The 22,218-nt window shown below is 33.3% G+C and overlaps 1 protein-coding gene across 3 annotated transcripts; it reads left to right on the forward strand.

The window, feature by feature from the left end:
* The first annotated feature begins 637 nt into the window (after nt 1-637).
* LOC149549120 (uncharacterized) lies at nt 638-17,315 on the forward strand. Of its 3 annotated transcripts, none has more exons than XM_089792559.1 (7): nt 638-2,273; nt 2,416-2,492; nt 2,605-2,641; nt 3,243-3,441; nt 3,638-4,172; nt 4,314-4,665; nt 4,894-5,190. In XM_089792559.1, the coding sequence occupies exons 1-6, from the start codon at nt 2,003-2,005 to the stop codon at nt 4,632-4,634; spliced, it is 1,440 nt and encodes a 479-aa protein (XP_089648685.1). In that variant the 5' UTR covers nt 638-2,002; the 3' UTR covers nt 4,635-4,665; nt 4,894-5,190. The 3 variants fall into 3 exon arrangements, with proteins under 3 accessions (XP_089648685.1, XP_089648684.1, XP_089648686.1); XM_089792558.1 differs by lacking the exon at nt 4,894-5,190 and adding an exon at nt 16,754-17,315 and having other exon boundaries at nt 639-2,273; XM_089792560.1 differs by lacking the exon at nt 4,894-5,190 and having other exon boundaries at nt 639-1,145; nt 1,417-2,273; nt 4,314-4,783.
* Nucleotides 17,316-22,218: the final 4,903 nt, after the last annotated feature.

Below are 22,218 nucleotides of genomic sequence, written 5' to 3' on the forward strand. Positions count from 1 at the left end.
TGTGCATTTTTGTTGAATGTTTATATCAGAAATATAGATTATCTCACCATTCTAAATTTGAGATCAAAAGAGTTACTCTTTTGTTAAACAAATATATTGTACATTGATATGTAGGAGATATTTTTCAAAATAAGTCAAATTCTAATAGCAATATCACAATATTGTACATTTCATCAGTCTTGACTGAATAATATTTCATTAAGTGTGTTCTAATTGACCTAATGTAAGAGTCAAGTTATGAGTTGTTCTTACCATTAAACTCCCTGAAATGTTATTGTGGATTCTTTAAATTAGGTACGGAAGTATCATGTTTATATTAGAAATAAAATATTCATCATCTTTAAGAACAAAATCTCTTTCATTTAAAGAACATTATAGCTTATATTTATTCATTCTTGAAACTATTGATAAGTAGTATTGTTCTTACAATTAAATCCCACTACAGTGTTATTGGTGAATGTTTAGCCTTACATATTTTCAACTATTAACAAAAGTATTTACTCCCCTTCTTTTAAAGGGAAGTAAAGATCACCATGTGTCCTTTCGTGGTATAGCCCTAGTCAATTCTATGAACACCCATTTTCTCTGTAGAGAGCTTTTTCTCCAAATGACTTTGGAAAAAGCCTCCCCGGTGATAGACTTCCTTTCCAAGGTGTAGTTAAATCTCGTGCGCCAATTCAAAACAAAGCATATGAATCTAGTCTATTCATGTGCCCAAGCCTCGGCCTTAGTGTCACAGACACAGAACTCTGGATCCACAGAAAGAAACAGTTTTTTATGGATTTCAGTGAATCAATCAGAAATTTAGAATCTGCCAGAGCCCTATGTTTGGGCTGGGGATTGACTTGGAAAACTGGTTAGTTTGGCTTATTGTTTGTTTCAATCTTCATAAGGAATTTTGAGGATTTCAGTGCCCTCTGCTGTTTCAAGATATTTGATGTCCTATACGCCCTAAAGCTGATTGTTCAAAATCTGCACAAGTCTTCCTTACTATAATATATCTTTCTTCATGTAACCGTACTTATGTGAAACCTAGTTTTTATCTTCCACGAAAGCTTGCATAGGGCGAAGGAGAAAGCTTTGAGTTTGGCATAGGATGAAACTGGAGCAGGTGATATTGTTCTAATGATGGCAATCTGCTCTGGGTCTGACCTTTTTCCAACAATTTCTCATTCAATTATTTGATTGGATATTGAACTTTTGCAGCGAGACAATATGAGTAGGCGTTCTTTATAGTAGATCTCTAATGATGTTTTCTTAGAGTTCTAACATAACAACATGTTAAGGATTATGGTTTGAGTTTTTGTAGTGGGAGTACATGGGTGGGTATTCTTGATGGGAGATCTCTAATACTGTTTTCTTAGATTTCTATACTACCGAGATCATAAGGATTATGGATTATGTTTTTGTAATCAGGCGACATGGGTTGGTTGGTGTTCTTGACGGTAGATCTCAAATGCTGATTTCATGGAGATCATAAGGATTATCGATCGATGAAGATTTTGTCGTGACACTATATGGGTTGGAGTTCTGATATAGGGAGATCATAAGGACTATGGATTAAGCTTTGATAGTTGGAAGATGTGGGTTGATGTTCCTGATCGGAGATCTCTAATGCTGTTTGTTAGAGTAATTCTAATCTAAGGAGACCATATGGACTTTGGATTAAGTTTTTGTAGAGGGAAGATGTGGGTTCGAGTTCTTGAAAGGAGATCTCTAAAGCTGTGATCCCGGCATATTGATAAATTTCTAGTATATCGAGCACAGGGAGAGAAAAAAGCCTTATATAAGGATCTTATATTTGTTGGGCATTCTTGGACTTGAATGTTTCCACCAATGAACTGTTTTATAGATCGCGGGCTTTTGAAGAATTGGGATTGTATGATATCAATGGTTTTCTTTGATTCTCATGGAATCTTGGAGCTCTTTATAGGAAAAGTATTCAGAATGATGACCATCAATGTATGGTTATGTATAATGAGAATTTGAAAGGGGGAAGAATATGGAGGTTGAGGTAGAGGAAAGTAGTTGTAGCAGTGAGCATGTATTTGGGAGTAGTTGTAGTGGATTGAAGAGTCTCTCAGATGGGGATGGAAATGATGTTTTGGCAAGGAGTTGTAGCACTAGTACTGTGGAGGGAAATCAGGAGAGCAGGAGCAGAAATGGTGGGAGTGTAAGACAATATGTTCGTTCCAAAATGCCTCGCCTTCGTTGGACTCCAGAGCTCCACCATTCTTTTATTCATGCTGTTGAACGGCTGGGTGGGCAAGACAGTAAGTCCTATTTCTAATACCTGTACATATGTATATTGTCTACAATGGTAGCCATGATTAATGGATGTAAAATCATATGAGAAAAAATAAATCTAAGGTTTTGCTGGATTCTCTATCTCTGATTTCATGAATGGCCGTGTAGGAGCAACACCAAAGCTTGTTCTACAGCTGATGGACGTGAAAGGATTGACTATTTCCCATGTTAAGAGCCACCTCCAGGTAGTGTCAATATATGTACCATTATGAATCTATGATTGTTTCTGCCATTAGTAATCTATAATCTTTTGGTTCCTAATGTTATGTTATGTACTTTCTGTTGCTGTCTCTGAAGATGTACAGGAGCATGAAAAACGATGAGAATGGGCAAGGTGGGTTTTACAAATTAATCATTTATTCTGTGGTTTCCTTGAATCATTATGCTAAGACCTATGATCTAAAATGTTGATGATTTTTTTTTTCTTTTAATCAGTTTTGGTGAATTGTAGATTATGATTGAAGTGATTGATAAATAAAGTTTGTCATCTTCAGTCAGTTCATCTTAATCATGAATTATAGAGCATCGTAGGAAAAGTGTACAAATAAAAATTGTTTTTATTATCAGTTTATCCTAATGATAAATCCATGAATATTATGTGGAAAGCTATTTACATGATCTAATCGAAAACCTAAGAAGCTAATCTATATAATGCATAGAACGCCCAGGCTGTGAAAAGTTAAATACCCTAATTGCAGTTAGCCTTTGATGGGCTATAGATGGCGACCTAATTCATTAGCTGCCCCACATAATAAAAGCTAACGTGCCAACCACAGACATGGATGTTGAATGCTGTTCTGTGGCTTGGACCAGGAAAATATAAAGAGAATCTAAAGGACGTCTGATTGAGATCTAATCTCTTAATTATCAAATCCTGTAGAAGTTGAAATTTGAAAACGTATAATTTATATTGGGTTCCTCCATTATTGCAACAGGAATAGGGCAATTGGAGAGGTTCATGGAAGGTCCGCAAGAAAGCATTTCAGATTGTTTCTCCCTTTCAAAAACAACAACAAGGTCACGATACTACGAAAATGAGAGATTTATGGTGAATGAAAATTATGATTCTTCCCATTATTGTAATCTTCTTCCTCGACATGCCCTACAATCCTTTGATCCAACTAATCCAACCAGGTACATGTTACTATGATTCGAACAATTTCTATACTGATTTGTTATTAGATGATATAGGTCTTGATGCCCACATAAGCTTTTGGTACTATTTCGTAATCATCAAGTTATGTTCGACAGAAAATACCGGTTGCTTAGTTAAAGAAATTCTCATATGAATAGAATTATAAATAATGGGTGATTATCATGTCATTTGTAGACATACTGGAAGTTCTTGGGCGAGTCGTCAAGATTGGCTTTTCAGGTCATATGAAAACCAAATTGCCAATAATAACATTTCAAAGCATTTATATGGATGGGCTGCTTCTGGGCATTTGAATTGTGATAATACGTACCAAAACATACATGGTTTTTCTCAAGGAAACATCCAAGCAGTCCTCTCAACTACTGCAAATGACAAGAACGGTTCCTTCCAATTGGGCGAAAGCCATGAACTAATCGAAGTGGCTACTGTAGGAAATCCATCTAAAGAAAATTGTACTATGCGTGGTTTAACTGGGCATATTGATAACTGGCATGAGCAAAGGCAGAATAGGAAAAAGATAGAGGGTAGTTGGTTGGAATGTAATAGTAGTGCTCAATTATCTACTTTGGATTCAGATGATTTATCCAATATAAGACTAGGGGGGGCATCGTGCAATGATTTCCAGAGGAGATTCGAGCAAACCCTAGCCAAGGCCAGTGGAGCTCATTCAAATGCTTCGAAGCAAGATCAACTATCTTTACAACTCCAGGTATTCATACCTTTCCACTTCTGTTAAATCCATGAATTGATCCTTTCAGAATGGTTTTCAAGTTACAAGAAAGAAAAAGCACTCCTTGTTTCTCATGATTTTGACCCACAAGATTTTTCTTATTGTGTTTTTGTTTTGCAGCTACAACCAGGACTTGAAGTACAAGAAGAAGAGCAACCTAGGGTATCTAAACACCACGAGCTGTTAAATAAGAAGCCAGTAGGTAAGAGGAAATCCAGGGAACCCACCGTTAACAAAAGTAGTGATGAGGATCAAGAGGAAATTGATAGCAGCTTATCCCTTTCATTATTCTGCAAACATAAGAGGGAAGAGGGAACGAACTTTTTAAGCCAGGCCACCATGAAAGAAGAAGATGTTTGCAAGCCTAAACAGTTTTTGTTGCAGCAGCAAGCGGATTCTGTTCCTACCTTGGATCTCACAATGTCACTTCGGGCATTGTAATGAGCACCACCCGGAAAATTATACAAATAAGGTAATCCTTCATAAACATTCTATAATTATGTTTCTCCAGTTTGTAGATGTCTGAAACTGAATTATTGATCAAACCAATAAAGAAGGCTAATGATCTTATTCATTTATGCTTAGTCAAACCAGCCGATTTCCCTGCACTCCCAGTGGACTATTTTCTTCACTTGCAATAAATGTTTAGGATTAATTGTCCGTACTATGGCTTGACTAGCTATATTTTGGTATTTTTCAGTTTGTTTTAGAACTACCAGTTTTGGCAGAAAAGTATTGGTTTGAGAAGGTTGTACATTTGGAAAGCTGGATCATATTTATTGCAATATTAATCAGGCGTACATATGTTAGTGTCTAATGTTTAATTTGAGATTCATGCCCACGCTTGTGAGAATATCAGGTTTTACTTGATATTAATGAGACAGTGTTTAGGGTGAACCAGAACTGGAATAGGTTGGACCAGGAGTAGAATAAAAGCAGGGTATTGAGGATTTTAGTCGATTACGAATGGGAGAATGCTCAAGTTATTTAGTTTAAATTCTTACCGTGGGTGTGTTTGTGCATTCATTTCGTTCTCTGACTTTTTTTATTTGATGGAATAGAAGGCAGATCAACTTTCTAATATTGAATCCATAGCATACAAAACTAATATGCATGTAGGCAGCTTCAATCTTTGCTCACAAGAGGATGCATGGAATATTCTATAAATAAAATTTGTAGCTAAGCACTAAGACAATAGAATTTTATTTGTTTATATTTTGAGAACATCATTTATTATATGTAGGAAGATAAAAAGTCATCTGGTGAGTTTGATAATACAAATAGATTATAATATTCAAGAAATATCATTGTTGTCATTTTTTCATTAGGTAGATTTTGAAGTAAATATTTTGTGTCTGATATCTTTGTCAGCTAGAGGTTTTATGTAGATATCTATTATATGATATGTATACTTTAATACATAATCTCAAGTGATATTTGTTAGAATAACTCTGTGATGTAGTGATGTTCATTCACCTTTCTATATTTAGTCAAACAATGAAATAGTAGATTATTCATTATTTATATAACACTATATCTATAACAATACACAATGAACACATTCTCTATTTAGTTAATGGTTGTTTGCAATGATGGAAATTGACTACCTACTTGTGAACCTAGCCAAGCCCAACCTAAAACCTCAGATTCACAAAGTAGACCACATATTAATATAGAGCTTCCTTATGAAAGATAACATGAAATAAATAAATTAAATATACCATGCACTCAAGAGGCACTTAATGAGCCTTTTTTTGTATCCTTCACAATATTGTATTGTTCAATGGTTGTGTTCATTTGTTAGCACATGCACAAGAGGCTATGAAAAAATGGAGAATGGTTAGTAAATGTAAATTTTATAATATCAATGGCATGAGAGAAATAATATGAATATGATGATGATAATGGAAAGACGATAGCTATGGGCTCTTAGAGATCACAAGTATTCAAGGGCACAATAGCTCTCCAAAAGATGGTATGATAATAAAGGAAATAGGAGTGATCATTGTCTCATAAAATAGACATTATATTCAAAAGTGCATTAGATTTTGATGAGAAGATAAAGTCCTTTTTAATAGAAGTCCCCATTAAAACCACAAGTGAGGATTAAGAGGTGATACACGAGTGGCTTAAATGAAAGAGTAAATGAGGAGAACGTATGAGGTATTGATGATAAAAGAGATTAAGAGGTATTTGGAAATGAGTGGATGAAATGGAGTAGTAGGTAGAGGATATGTACTTTTCACATAGAATAAAACACTAGATTCTTCATCATCTGTATAGAAATATTAGTATTACAATGCATGGTGACCTCATTCTCTCAAGTGTAAGTTCTTTAATGGCTAAGTTAGTTATAAGGGCAAACGCTATAAATTTAAAGTCTATCTTTTATAGAAAGTGATACAATCAACTATATGTAGAACTACCCCAATATATATCTTTGTACTCAATTGAGATGACATTCTATTTGTGCGAAAATTTGAGACCATATATTTAATGTTCCTTAACATAATTAAAAATCCTCTTAGATATGATCTAATGTGCTTCTTTTAGTTCTAACATGGTCCTAGATACTAAGTTTAAAACATATAATATACAGCTAGGTATTGGCCAAGTAGAGTAAATTGCCAATCAACTACATTTATACAATGAGGTACACAAGATATGACATTTGAATTGGGCAACTTGAGTCCATCATTATATAAAATGTCAATTAACTCCAAAAGAATCATAATTTTTTAAAGATTTCATTAAGAATATTTTTTTTTCTACAAAATGGGTATCCTATCTTTATTTCCCATACTTTCATACCAAGAAAGTACCATGCATATATATCATATTTTCTAATGATACCAACTTTTAGGTTAATATGTAAAGTTAAATTTTTACTAATGTCAATAAGATGATTGTCATGTAGAACTAGTATAATAATATGATAAGTTTATTTTATAATCTAAAGATTGGGATTCAATTGACTCTTTATTGAACCTTGTTTGACTTATTAATTATGTTTTCTTCTTGATTTGTTATTTATTTCTTCAATCCACTCTTATTATTCTCCAAGTTGTTTAAATGTTTATGGATCATTATTTTCAATTATTCAATTTGATAATGTATTACACTATAGCTTGTGATGTTACTACCATTATTTGAAATTTATGTCCAATGTTGAAGACCCAATAAATAATATTTTATGTCTTGTTATATTTATCATAATTCTTCATTCCCTAAGAATTAGGTTTGCCTTCTTCTTCAACTTCATAATTTTGATTTTTTCCTTCATTTGGTTGATATTTATTATCATTTTTCTCGACTAAATACCCTTATCTTTTATTTCCAAGATTCTTACCTATCAAGCTAGAAAACTAATATACTTTAGGTTTTTTATCAAATTTCAAAAAATTATACTTTTGATTCTTTTGGTTTAACTTGCACCTTTTCCTTTTTTTGGATTAAGGTAAAAATAGGTTTTATAGGGACCTAAAACCTAATATTTTCAAAATACAAAGATAGATACAATGGAGTCCAAATTTACAACTATGTTGGTGACAAATAAAACATTAATAAAAACCAACATCCTAAACCCAACAACCAGCCCAAAAAAATAGTAACCAACACATAGACTAGACCAATAAAAGGAAAAAGACAAAAAAAGAAATAAAGGAGCCAGAACTAAGACAACTCCTTCAAGAGTTTGACTGCCTAGATCTCAATTACCTCTAGATCCTTCTCTAGAGTCTTCATAGAAATAGTCACCTTTCTATTCAGCTTTCCTTATTTTCTTTTACCAGGTCCTCCTACTGCATCCACTTGCTGACCTTTATCCTCTCTAGTCACATCTACCCTAAACTCAATGTCCTTGGCTACCATTTTACCTTTCTTAGTGATGATTTTCTTGTTAGAAATTTGTTCAATGCTCCCCTTGGGATTCATGACAAGGGCTTAACCAGCTCCTATATACTATAAGTTGAGTGGTTGTATCAGGAATTGATAGATCAGTCTTTTGGTGTAATAACAACCCCACTCTAACAAGTGGTATCAGAGCTTGGTCATAGGTTCAAATCCTCAAATCATTGGATAATGTTGAGGGCTAGATTGTTAGAAATATTTTCAACACTCCCCTCAAGATTCATGACAAGGGTTTAATTGCCTCCTGTGTATTATAAGTTGAGTGGTTGTATCGAATATTGATAGATTAATCTTTTGGTGCAATGAAAACCCCACATTTTTGGACCAGAACTTGGATTTTGGAGTCATTATCCCCAATGATTTTCTTTGAGTCCTGAATTTTCCCTGGGGTACCTTCTTCCAATTTTTTTCTAGCTTCTACCCATTGCTAAAAATCTTTAAATATTTTACCCACTACCTTTGTAGTGGTTATAATCTCATTGATGACCCAATTATCAAAGGAAATAGAGGCCTCCACTTTATCCTTAACCATATTAATGTTATCAAGATCACCCTAGATGGAAATAGAAGCAATATCATCATTCCCATTTGTGATATTATCCATAGGATCATCTTCAAAATTGGACATTGGGTACCCAACTATGTTCTTGATTGGAGAGTCCAATTTCTCAATATTCTTCTCTTTCCAAACATCCCTACTCTACTCTTCCTTCTCATCCTCTTTAAAGATCTTCTTGTTAGAGGGGGAAATAGAGGGCTTTTCAACTCTTTTAGTGGGAGGGGTATCTTCACTTTCCTCCCTTATTTCATTTCCATCTCCATTCCTACCCCATAAATCCTCAGAAACCCTATCCTTGTCACTCATTTACATTCATGAATATTTTTTGTTCAACTTCATAAATTGGATTGTTTCCTTCACTTGACTGCTATTTTCTATTCATTTTCTCAACTAAATACCCTTAGCCTTTATTTTCAAGATTCTGACCTATCAAGATAGATAAATAATATACTTTAGTTTTCTATCATTTTTTTTTAATTACTTTTTTTTTTGTTTAACTTGTACCTTTTCCTGTTTTCATGCATGTACATGAATCACATATCCAACAATTATAAAAATAACCAACACTTTGTTATTGTCTACATCATGATTATTTCTAGTAGTCATTCATTTAATTTAATTTCTAAAATACTTATTTCGAAGTAGTTTCTGAGCTAAATATATTACATTTTCTCTAAAATATATATATAGGCCTTTTCTTTCATCATGCATCTTTCCATTTCAAGAATTATCAAAATTCTCCTTTTATGAACTCGAGTTTTTGTCAAGTATAGAAAATGGTGAACGACACCATAATTCCATACTTTTTATAGAGAATATGATGTAAACTCTTATTTAAGTATACTAAAATCCATTAATTACCTTCTTAATTTGATGTATATATAATTCTACCTTGAACTAGCCTCTTAAATTAAATGTATTTAACATTAAAATAATTATTTAACTAACTAATAAAGTATATTTTTAATGGAGTATCCATCGGTGAGGAACTTAAGAAAAAAACTATTTATTTTTAAAGACATGTATCAATAGGATTAAAAAATAAATTATGAATATCCTTAAATTTTTCTTCTAGATTTTCCAACGGTAAATCTATTTATATGTTGTTAGCAATAAATACCTTCAATGTTGGCTCATCAAAAGCTATTTTTTCTCTTCATCTAGACAAATCCTCTAAAACTAGATGGCCTTATATTTGGTGCTAGACTATAATTTCATTCAATAATGGTTTCTAACTAGTTTCCTTGAGTGAAATAAAGAGGAAACATCTTATCCTTTCTCATGTTTAATCTTGACATAAATGTATCTATTTTAAATTTATTTTAACTTTTTTGATGAAAAACCTATAAGCCACACACCCACACTCACATACATATATACATACATACAGATACATATACATATGCATATGCATATGCATATACATATGCATAAACATATATGTATGTGTGTATGTGTGTGTGTATGTATGTATGTATGTATGTATCTACATACATAAATACACACACACACACACACACACACACACACACACACACACACACGAGAAATACACATAGATCAAAATGGGTGTTATCAAGCTAGTTACAAATTTTTATAAGTTAGTGAATGAGATTTGACACTATATGACACTACCTCGTGTTACAATATGGTCAACCAAAATTTGGTAGAACATGCACTATCACCTTGTTTTGGTGGTAGCACTTTCTTTAGGGATGCATACAAACAATGTTGTTAAGGCTGAGCTATCTACCTGATGGTTTTGATGGCCAAGGATATTGGCTTGAATAAACAAAAATCTAAGAGAGAGATCCTTTAAACATTATTAATTATTTAAAAGGTTAGTCCCCTCCTAGTTAGACTATTGAAAGGAAACAAGTTTCAAATGAAACCACTATACAATTAAATAAACTTTCATATACTTAATTAGAATAAAAAACTAGAGCAGACAAGTATCAATCTATCTTTTAGATTGACCTAATGATCAAACATATTATTCTTTCTACTTCTGCTTAATAAGAATGGTAAATGTGAAAATACAACTTGAATTGAAAGAGAAATAATATTAGTGTAAGAACTTGATCCTTCACTTGGCTGGGTAGACCAAAAATTATCCTATGCATGCACCAAGTGAGAGTCTATCCTATATTTTTTGAAAGTCTTGCAAAAACTAATGATCACAAGGGACCTCCAAATATTCAATTGATCCAACCACATGTGAAAATTAACTATAGAATTGCATCATCTCAGTAGAAGAACTCATGATCATTATCTAAATAAAAATTATAATGATTACAAGGAAAAAGAGGCTCACATATCGTGTCACATGAATTTTAAACTTCCTAGATCAAGTTTTTATTGCATCACTATTTATCTAAGCATGCAAAGTCATCAATATCACTAGCTCCTTCCCAATATTCAAATTATTTCTTTTGACATCTCATGTTAGCAAGTAGATCATCTAACAAATTATCTTTCCTATATTTATACACTAGTTAATGACTCAAATAATTATACTAGTCCCCACAACTTTTTAACACATATTCTAATTGTGACAAGTTCTTACTTTTCAAGAACTAATAGCTAATAATGGATCACCCTTTATGTTTTTATGTTAGTGAAATCCAAATTTTTAAGTCAAAAAAAGACCTTATAGGAGATCCATTTATTCCACAATTTTATTTGTACTTTACATAGTGCGACTTCTTTAGCTTTTGCCAAGTGTCCTAAGATATTTCAAATAGAGATCCTTGTACCAAAATCTCTTGGGTTACTTTTTGAGTCACCATTAAGGAACTCAAGGTTTACACTTAATCTTTCTTATATCAACCTTCACTTGAGCTAGAGAAACAAATAACTCTAAATGGAAGACATATTTTCTTATAATTCTTTATAATGGTATCATCCCATGTATTAAAGAGAGAACTAAAATTCTTATGATTATCAACTTACCAATTAACTATCTCAAATAATGGATTATGAATCACCTCTTGAACCTTTTTAATTGATCAAGCCACTTTCCTAAAGATTACTTTGTTTTTCTCCAACTACATGGACCAGATTATAATAGGTAGAACTAGCTACCAAATACAGACAAAGAAAGAAGATTTAAATGTGATAGAAAAAGATAGAGACAAATCTAAAAATGATTTTGGAAATGGAGTAGAGAGTTGTAGGCCATTTTAGCCATGCTATGTTTCTAATTTATAAAACACACACTCTAGATGAATATATGATCAACATTTTCATATCCTTCTTCAAAATGCACATATTTGAAAGATCTACAATTTTTAGTTCTAATATATCACTTGTCAAAATTGATTTTTGAAGAACTAACCATCCAAAGCTTCTATCTCTAGGCATACTCATATTTTGCTACTTGATGTTAATTTTCTTTGTTTTAAAATTCCTTATATTTTTATTTGAGTGAATATTTCCCCTCTTTAGATGGAGACCACATTATTATATTAGGCTTATTCAAAATAAATACAACCCTTTATGTTAAAAATTATTGTAACATGTTCTTTTGATCAACATCAATTTGTACTCCTAAAAAATATCTCTATGTTAATTTCCTTGAGCATATTTCAACTAAATAGACATAATTAACTAGCTCAAGATCCCAAATTCGGATTATAATTGGAATATTATGATGGCTACTAATATAATTTTAATAATAACTATACAACCTAGAAAAGGAAACCATCTAACTTTCCAAGATAAAATTCTATATGACCCTTTCTATAACTTTAGTATAGTATGAGACCTTTTTTGTTCCCATAAAAAGATATATACCCAGGGTAAATCTACAAAGTTGTGTCACCTTACAGGCTAACTTATCAGGGCGATGGAATTTGAGTATTTATATCTAAAAATCAATTTTGTTCAAACATATGATCTAGATAATTTCGTTCTAGCTAAGTTATATATGGTATCACACTTTTCCAATTGGAAATGTCTATTAAATGCATGATTTATACTAGTTTGTATCCAATTATTAAAAAATAAAATTATTTTAGAAAAGTGGCATTTGAATAACTCTTACTATTTTTGTATAATAGTTTCTAATAACATATGAACACCATTTTATAGAGCTCAGAGTCAAGAAAATTCTCATATATATTATAGTGTTTTAATTAGATATAGTATATTGTAATTAAAAAATTATACAAGCACATATTTTAACACTTGAAAAGATGTTCGTTTTGACCAAGAAAAAAAATTAAATCATATCAAAATAATTAAAAAATTATAGATGTTCTAGAGGAGAAAGTTTCTATAATATATAATTTTTGTCTTGGTTAGAATAGATTTATTTTGAAAAATGTGGTGGAAGATGATAACTATCGATTTTAGGTGAGTTGAAATTTGAATCATTATAAAAGAGAAAATATAGGTCTTAGGTTCCAATTTTTATTTTTAAATGTTCTAGCTATTTATGTTATCTATAACATAGTCTAAGATCAAAGTTAAATTAATTTTATTTCTATTTAATTTTGTGGTGGAACTAGACCCCTAATTTTCAAAAAAATTCAGTAGCTAACAAATCATGTATAAAAATTAGGAAAATGTATTAATTCTTAACCCAAATAATTTTTAAAAATTATAATCCTAAACTTCATCCACTTCTACACATTTCATTAGTTTACTTCATTTTCAAATTCAAAATGATAATACCAACTTTATGTCATTGAAGGTGAACAATTATACTTTTGTTATCCTTTTCCTTTACAAAATGGTGACACAAGTTTGTGCTTTTACCCCCCAAATATGAAAATGGTAACTCACCAATCAAAAAACCCAAAAATTGACAAATCTTTCTTCTACAAGTTCACCTTAGCATTTTAAAGAGAGAAACTTTTTTTTGTGTGTGCATCTATTCTCTACCTAAAATCTATTGAGCATGCTTCTAAAACTCCTTTAATATGTCTGGCTTCTACAATATTTCAATCTATATAGTAGTGCAGCATATGAAAAGAGTGCATATGTGACTAATAAATTTGTAGAAGAATTTTGAATATTTTTTCAATAAGCCTTACATTTTTCTGTGTGATTATTTTGTTAAATGCTTCAAATGAAATAATAAAAAGATATGGTAATAAATGATACCTTTGTTAGAAAGATCAATTTTATTAATGTGAATGATAGTATCTATTTATATTGGTTTTTAGAAGAAAAAACACCAAATTTATGTAGGACTTTAAGTAAATAATTCTATTCCACCTTGTAATGGGCCTTAATCATGCAAGGTTTGATAATGAAGGATGATAAGTGCTTTGAGTGGATTGAATAAAATACTTCATGTTTGGCTAGGGCTCCATTGGTTATCTATCTTCTCGATGTGAATCTTTGTTATTGTAAAATAATAAATTTTTGAATTAGATATTGTTGTTACAAGCTAGAGTTTGTGTTGCACCAAAATATCTATGTATCAATGCTTGATATGAAAACTTTACTTATAGAACATATGAGGTGGTTAATCTATACAACTATCATATAAATATTGAAGGGAAATTTTAGTAGTTTATTGAATAATCATTTCTTTAACATTACACAAAGATTTTCAAACAAATAACCATGCTCTAATACCACTTGTTAAAAGCTAGACTTTTTGTTGCACCGAAATAGACCTGTCAATGCCTAATACAACCACTACACTTATTGATGCAAAAGCTTCCTAGGTTTCCTTGTAATCCTATACTTTTGTTCATTCTAGTAGTTATTGTAGAGTTCGAGTTGTCCAGTATTGGCTGAGTTGTCCAGTGTTGGTAAAGTATTCCTTAATGCATTGAGTGAGCTTAATATATACTAATTCTTGGTTCCTTCTTTGATTGAGTTCTTCATGATTGGTTCAAGTAGTGTGAGTTAAATTTCATATTTAAGTTGGATCATGAATTTAATAATGAGACCTTGTCTAGAGATGAGTGAAAAATGTTTTGGAGTCATCTTTTCTATTATGTAGTAATCTAGAATATTCAGTTAGTCATTTTGGCAAGTAGAAGTAGAGGTATTTGATTTATTTTAGACATAACTTAGAAATAATCTAGAGAGGTTCTTAGGTGGTATCAAACAGATGTTTTCTAGAATTGCAAAGTTGAAGCTAGATCATGGATCTTGAAGTTATATTCTATATCTCATCATAACCTAGAAGGCCTTATAGTTGGGCATGTGTGATGTTAAATTGATGAATCAATGAAAGTGTTTTGTTCTCTCTCTCTCTCTCTCTCTCTCTCTCTCTCTCTCTCTCTCTCTCTCTCTCTCTCTCTCTCTCTCTCCTTGGTATTGTTTTCTATGTTTTTTCTTCCTTTGTCTCTACTCAACAATGTGTTTGGATAGCTAGGTGTGTCTTAGGCCCTAGCTATTCACAACCCCTCCTTGCATTAGGTGGTATTAGAGTTTGAGGTTGTAGATGCTAAAAAATGGTTCACATCTATGGTTTCATCACTTCTTCGTACTAATTTGTCCCATTTTCTCATTCTGTTGACTTCGATATTTTGGCCAAATCGATCATACTTTATCATTTGTATCCTCTTTCACATCAATTTTATGTCATTTCAAAATCATTTCACATCAAATCAAAACCATTTCATATCAACTTAGAATCACCCCAAATCAACTCCAAATTACTCAAAATTAGTCCTACTCAACTCAAAACATATGAAACGTCCAAAATCAATCATCACCTGGCCAATCCTAGGCATTATTATGGCTTTTAGCACCTTGGAAACCTATCAACCTATCAATCTTATCAATCTAACCTTAGTACTATCATGGCTCTCAGTGCTAGGTCAAACTATCATTCATGTCATCCAATCTTTGACATTGTTAAGGCATTCAATGTTAGATCATGGCATTATCAACTATTTTAGTAATATTGATAGTGTTCGTCGATGTTATTATGATCAAACCTTTTCAATCAATTTCAATCCTGTAGCATTTACAATGTCAATTAATGTTACATATCAATCAATTCATGTCATGTGCCCTTGGCATATTATCAACTTCAATCAATCAATATGACCATATCTTTGGTCTACTTGTCATCATCTCATTTGATCTATATTATCATCACATTTTCATCAAAGGATACTATCACACTTATTTAATCAATTTTGGCCAATCATCTACTAATTTTCTCTATAGGATTAAATAACCCATAATTTAATCATATTATTCTTTCTAATTATTCTTCCTAATTATCATCATCAATTAATTAATTATATTAATTAATTGATTCATCATCTGCAAACCATGGAAATTCATAATTTCCTAAGTCACATTTTCCATCATTAATTCCATTTTTTTGACTAATTCTTATTTTGTGGAATAAAAGGATTTTTATTCAAATATTCCATATAATATTGACATCATCATGGCACTTGCATATTACACCTAATGGATTCTCCTTTGACACTTGGATAAAATATGTCATAACCCAAGATTATTATTCTATTATGCATGTCTATCTTTAGTTCCCTTTGTCATAGATTATTGGCTTTAAGTGGGCTTGAGGTGTCTTATGATGCGTCATAGATTCTCTCCCACATTTAGCCAAGTTTGATTTCCATGCATCATAGAATCTTATACTTGGAATCTTGTGTCATATGTGTCATGGGCTCTCAAAGGAATCTCTTGCCACATTACATATCAAGGGTGACAAATCCAATGCTCTCATCCTCCATGCTGATTATAAAATGAGCAATCTTTCTCTCATTTCTAGTCCTTAGCCTTCTAGTGTTTTTCACTCCATCTCTCACATACAATCACAACTTCAAGTATTCTCATAGCATTATCACCATTATCATATAATTTTGCTTCAATTTTGTGTGCACTATAGGCAACTTTGGAGCTCTGTCATTTGGAGAAGAAAGAAGGACATGGGAGCTACAAACAAAAGAGGGAGTTTTAATATTGTTTGCTTTCTTTATTAGTTTGGATTTCATGGTAGACTAGTGGGTGCTAACATATGTTGATTGAGTTTTTTATTTCTCATAGTATGTTATGCATTTAACCCATTTTCTAGGTACTACATTTGGTGAACTCGACATGAACATGCATATCTAACTTGGGTTTTCTTGTTTTGTGCTTGTAGGTGAAAGAAAGGAGCTCACTTGGAAGGGTATAAAGGCTATCTATTCTTCCATATCACACCTAGATCAATTAGGGGGTCTAGTAACATGTTTGTGGGCTCTTTTTTCATGCATTTTGTTAGCTTGTTGCCCTAGGACGCACTCTGCTCTATCAAGGCACACTTGCGACCCCTAGGAGTAGTTTTAGGAGTCTAGAAGCCATCAAAACCCCTTTCTATTATTTCTAACTTCCCAAATATGTCCAAAAATTACCAACTAGATCATTGATGTATTCTACACTATTTGGGTGCACTTGGGAGTATAGGTTTCAAACTTTGCAGTTTCTAGGTCTTATTCAGACACCATTTCTCCACATTTTGCACCTGACCTCCCAAATGTGTCCTAAAACTACCAACTATGCCCAATTGGGCCCCAACTATGTCATGGATGTAGTTAACACTATTTGGGCCCACTTGGGGGTGTTCTAAGCCATTTTTTCCTTCTATGGTGTAATCTACTCCGTTAGAGCACACCTGGTTCATAGAAAACACACTCATCAATCAGAATTTGCATATAAGGTTTCCATTTGCTTCTAGAACATAGATTAGATGATTTTGTGTTACTAATTGTCTACTTGAAACATGTGGAAATTTTGGGAGGAAGACATGATCATAACAAACTACTAATGCTTTCTTTGTAGGACATTGTTGAAGACCATTTTGTGTTTGTCAAAACCATGTGTGTGGATTTCCTAGATTAAATAACACTTCATTTGGTGCTTAAAATGAACTTCTTCTTTTCTACCTAGTGTGTCTATAGTGTTTAAATCCCTAGGAGTTGGACATATCTTCTCCCCTCACCATTTGTGGATCTTGGTTGTAAGAGAAATCTGTGTAACTTCTATAGGAGGCCTGCCTTGGACCAAGATACTCGATATTGGGAATGCCAAAAGCTAGGTCAACATTCTAGCCGCTCTATTAAATTCAATTACAGTGAAAGCCATGTCAGTAGTATTCTTACATGATAACTCTCCTCCAGTACCCTTGTGGTGTGTCAAACCTCGATTCTTGGGGCTGGGAGACCTTCTATGAAAGTTTATGATTCACTTTCCAAACGGAATGCCCTTACTAAAAATCATGTTTTAGTGGAAACAATCATTTCTATCCACTAGCTCAAGGGGTCACCCATGCTCGTGAAGACATCCTACATTCTTGTGGTCCTTAGTAGAGGCAATAGCCCCTTGGGAAGTCATGCCCCTTGGGAAACAGATCTTGGTAGCCCCGAGAAGTGAGTGTGCTATAAGGGGGAGCCTATGGTGCCAAGATCCTAGGTTTTCCACTCTAGATAACCATGACTAAACTTTGGTTCAAGTAGTAATTCAATGGATACAGTCGTAAAAGCCTAGGTTGTGGTGTGTTTGTTTACTTTTAACAATAGCTATTATTTTCTTAATGTGTATTGCATGTGTGTAAAACATAACCAAGATAAAAGCCAACGTTCAAATTTACACCTTGGAAACTCGCAAACACTTGTCAAAACATTTCAACCTTTGCCCAAACTTTGCAAACTTTGGTTCAACACATTCAAATCTTAGAAAACATGACAACTTATGATCCTAAATGTGCTTGGCAAAACACAGATTTCATTCTTGCATAAACTCCACTTGCATTCAACCTAGTCTAGGCCTCATTCTTGAATCATATAGACTTCATATTTCACCTTTTAGTACTCATTTAGTATCCATTACCTTTCATATTACATCCATTTGGGTTTAGTTTACCTCCCTTAGTTTTTTGCATTCTCATCTCAAAATTAGCACTTTGCATCTCCCATCTTGTATCCTTGCATACCCAACCCTCATCTTACCCACTTTAAACATCATTATAGGTGTCATAAGAATAATCTTGGACCTCCCTTTTGGTCTTAACATTGTTCTCTATTGTTTACCTCACTGTGGCACCAAATTGGAAATCATAGCTCCTAGAATTGTCTTAGTTTCAACATAGTTTACCAACTGCATCCTGAAACTACCAACTACCCACAAACTAGCCCCAACTATGTCATTGATGTAGTTGGTATTCTCTAAACACACTTGGTGGTTTGAGGACCCATTTTTCAATTCCAGATAACATTTTGAGGCTTTTACAATGTCCTTAGGTACTTGGTTAGCTCCCCTTACATTAGCTTACCCAAATTTGCATTTTGCATCACCTAGTCTTCATTACCTTCACTTAGGACATAATTCCTTAGGTCATAAATTATATTCTACATCTCCCAACCCATCATAACATCAACCCCAGTATCTTATCTTCCTGGCATATCAATTTGGTAACCATACCTTTCAGAATCAACATACATTCAACCCAGCTTACCAACTGTGCCTAGAAACTACCAACTAGACCCAAACTGGCCCCAACTACATCATAGGCCTAGTTGGTATTGTTGGAGCACACTTGGCACTGTCAAGGTGCACTTGGGCACTTGCATGACCATTTTGGGCCTCCAAACTGCACTTTGGAACCCTAAACCTACATCTAGGAGCCTCTATACCTCCCCATTCTACACTTGACCCAAAACTGCATCTTGCACCCAAAATCCCATTTTGCATTATAATCATTGTCCATATTTCATATCCAATCAGAATCATCACCATTTCAAGTCCCCTAAACATTATTTTGAACCCCAAAACCTTTGAACTTAGTCAAAAATCTAAACAAAACTATGAACTCTAGAGTATTACATTGTGTCAATGGATGATGGATCTTGATGATGGTCATTTTATCATTTTCTTTGTTCAAATTCTACCTATGTCAAGGTAGATTTTTTTTTGTCTTTTTAAACTTATCATTTTTTGTCCCTTTTTTTTGGTCAGGATCCAAAGTTTATTGTCTTAACATTAAACTCTTAGGTTAATACCTTGTAAAGATTTCACCTAAGTTAAAAACCTTTCATATACCTCTATCATTAGCATAATAATATTCCTAAACATAATTTTGACTTACCCTAGTGATATATCCCCTTCAACTTGCATTGATCAAAATTCTAGCATCATTTTCACTACCAAACCCTATCAAAGTATCCATCAACCAAATTGCCTTCTTGATCATTTACCCTCATTTTTCATATCCAAAATGTCATTAAAAACCATAGAAAACCATCCTTTTCATAATACACCTTGCATACACCTACCTTTAGTGTCATTACCAAGTCCAAAACACAACCCTAACCTTCATTTTGCATACCTTCAAAATGAAACCTTGCATTTGCATTTGATTAACATCCCTAGGAAATTTACACTTTGCACATCAAAACCCTAGCTAATTTAGCATTTCCTCACATTACATAAACTCCCTAAACACTTAAAAACCCCAAAAACACTTATATCTTGCATACCCATATCTTAGTTATCAAGTTTTAACCTCTTTTACCAACTACAAGCCTATTTTAACAACTGCACACCTCAAGTGTGTAGTTGTTATCTTTAGGACACACTTGGTAGTTTCAAGATGCACTTAGCAATAAGATGTTTCATTCTAGGTTCCAAAACCCTATTTTTCACTTCCATAGGCTTCATTGCATCCCTAAACCTTGCAAAACACTCTAAATCACTCAAAACATTCAAATATTGCATTTTAGGCACCCAAGCACCTCTGTTAACCCATTGTGTACCTCCTACTTACCAACTGCTTACCTTTAGACCCCCAATTACATCATGGATGCACTTGGTACTATCTAAGTGTATTTGGTAGTTTGGGTGTGCACTTGGGAGGTAGAAAGTCCATTCAAGTTTCCCTCCATTACATCTGCATTCTTAGGTATCATGCCAGCACTTACTAGGACACAATTAGCTCAGAGACCTGAGGAAATTTATCAACCATTTTTTTCTAAAGAACAAGCACAACCAAAACCTCATCCATGACAGAAGAAAAGTAAGAACACCCAACAACCATTTGACAAAGACCAAATTGAGGCATCACAACCTTTACTTGCAGACCCCTTAAACATGTATCTGCAAGATCATCATAATGAAGCTATCAAACAAAAAACCTTGAACAATGCACCTACCATGAGATTTCCTCCAAATACTTCCCCCACACATGGGATGGTTTAATGGAGTCCTAACTTTGAACGTATATTTGTGTCGATACCACTCAAAGATGAACAATCACATTCCTTTGAAATTAGCCAACCTAACACAAGTACCTTCCACCCTAACACATCAAAAATACAACAAGGTACTATACACCTTAGTGATGACTTTGACAGTGATTATGGCATCACTAACAAAGAAATGGCTAGGGCATGTCGAGATAAAACCTTCTGTAAAAACTTCAAACTTTTGGCAGCCCAAGAAATTGTCAAATTCAACCCAAATGTGGAAGGACCTAAGTCCAAACATCAAACCAACATAACCATTGAAAAGATACAACCCATGATCAATTTGGACTTAGATAAGGGAAAACAACCTTTGGAGTTTTCAAACATGATAATGGCACCTATAAGGTCCCATCAAGAATCAACCATCAAAATCCTCCAAAGTACATTTGAACACATCAATGTTAACCCCTTGTCTAACAAAATACCACCAATTCCTAAACACCCCAAAAGGACATTAAGACTTGATTTTAGTCACATGATGCAACAACAAGATGCACCTAAAGGGACTTGTGTGTTAGATATGCTAGACATACCTCCTTTGGAGACAAATCAACAAAGTTCATCTTTGATCCTTACTCTACCAAGTGTTATGACATCAAATGTTATGGAGCCTCCCACGAGTACACTATGTGCAACATCAACTACAACAACCCCTATTGATGCACAAAGGAAAAGCCTTATTGATATTACACCTATTCCCAAAAGGAATGCACCTAATTTTCAAGTCAATATGATGTCCCAAGTAGAAACCTCTAACACAAAAAGGTGTCAAAGCAACAATACTAACGTGATGGTCAATTCACAAGGACTTAGTCAACTCCCACAACAACATCTACCTATGGTAGTCCAAGGACCTAATGTTTGCAACACACATTCAATGTATCAAAAACAACATCAACCACAAAAAAAACAACCTCAAGTGGTGCAAACATCCAATATCCCTAACATGTAGTCCAACATAAACCCACTTGACCTCCATGCAATGTATCTACAACAAATCCAAAAACAACAAGCAATGTTTGCTAAACAACAAGAGAAACTCAAGCAATAGTTGGAATACCAAAGATGCCTTAAGAAACAAATCACATACCAACAACATTTATTACAACAATGTGCCACAATAAAAATTGCATACATGGTCTCACATATAGCCAATAGAGGTATGCCAATAACAACCACAACAAATGGCACAACAATAACACATGGTACATCAATCGCAACTGATACTACAATAAGTGCAACATCAAATACCACAAAAAGTTCCCCAATAGGTATCACAACATCAACCCTTTTGTCTTCAAGGTACCAACATACCTCCACCACCAAGTGA

The sequence above is a fragment of the Cupressus sempervirens genome, chromosome 7, assembly GCF_028749045.1.
Source record: "Cupressus sempervirens isolate cs-2001-9-10 chromosome 7, ASM2874904v1, whole genome shotgun sequence".
Lineage (NCBI taxonomy): Eukaryota > Viridiplantae > Streptophyta > Pinopsida > Cupressales > Cupressaceae > Cupressus > Cupressus sempervirens.

Bases quoted from the DNA above. Each gene is read 5' to 3' on its own strand.
- LOC149549120 (XM_089792559.1), top strand. From the start codon at position 2,003: ATGGAGGTTGAGGTAGAGGAAAGTAGTTGTAGCAGTGAGCATGTATTT. The intron at 2,642-3,242 runs GTGGGTTTTACA...TTATTGCAACAG, and splicing joins AAACGATGAGAATGGGCAAG to GAATAGGGCAATTGGAGAGG. The intron at 3,442-3,637 runs GTACATGTTACT...TGTCATTTGTAG, and splicing joins GATCCAACTAATCCAACCAG to ACATACTGGAAGTTCTTGGG.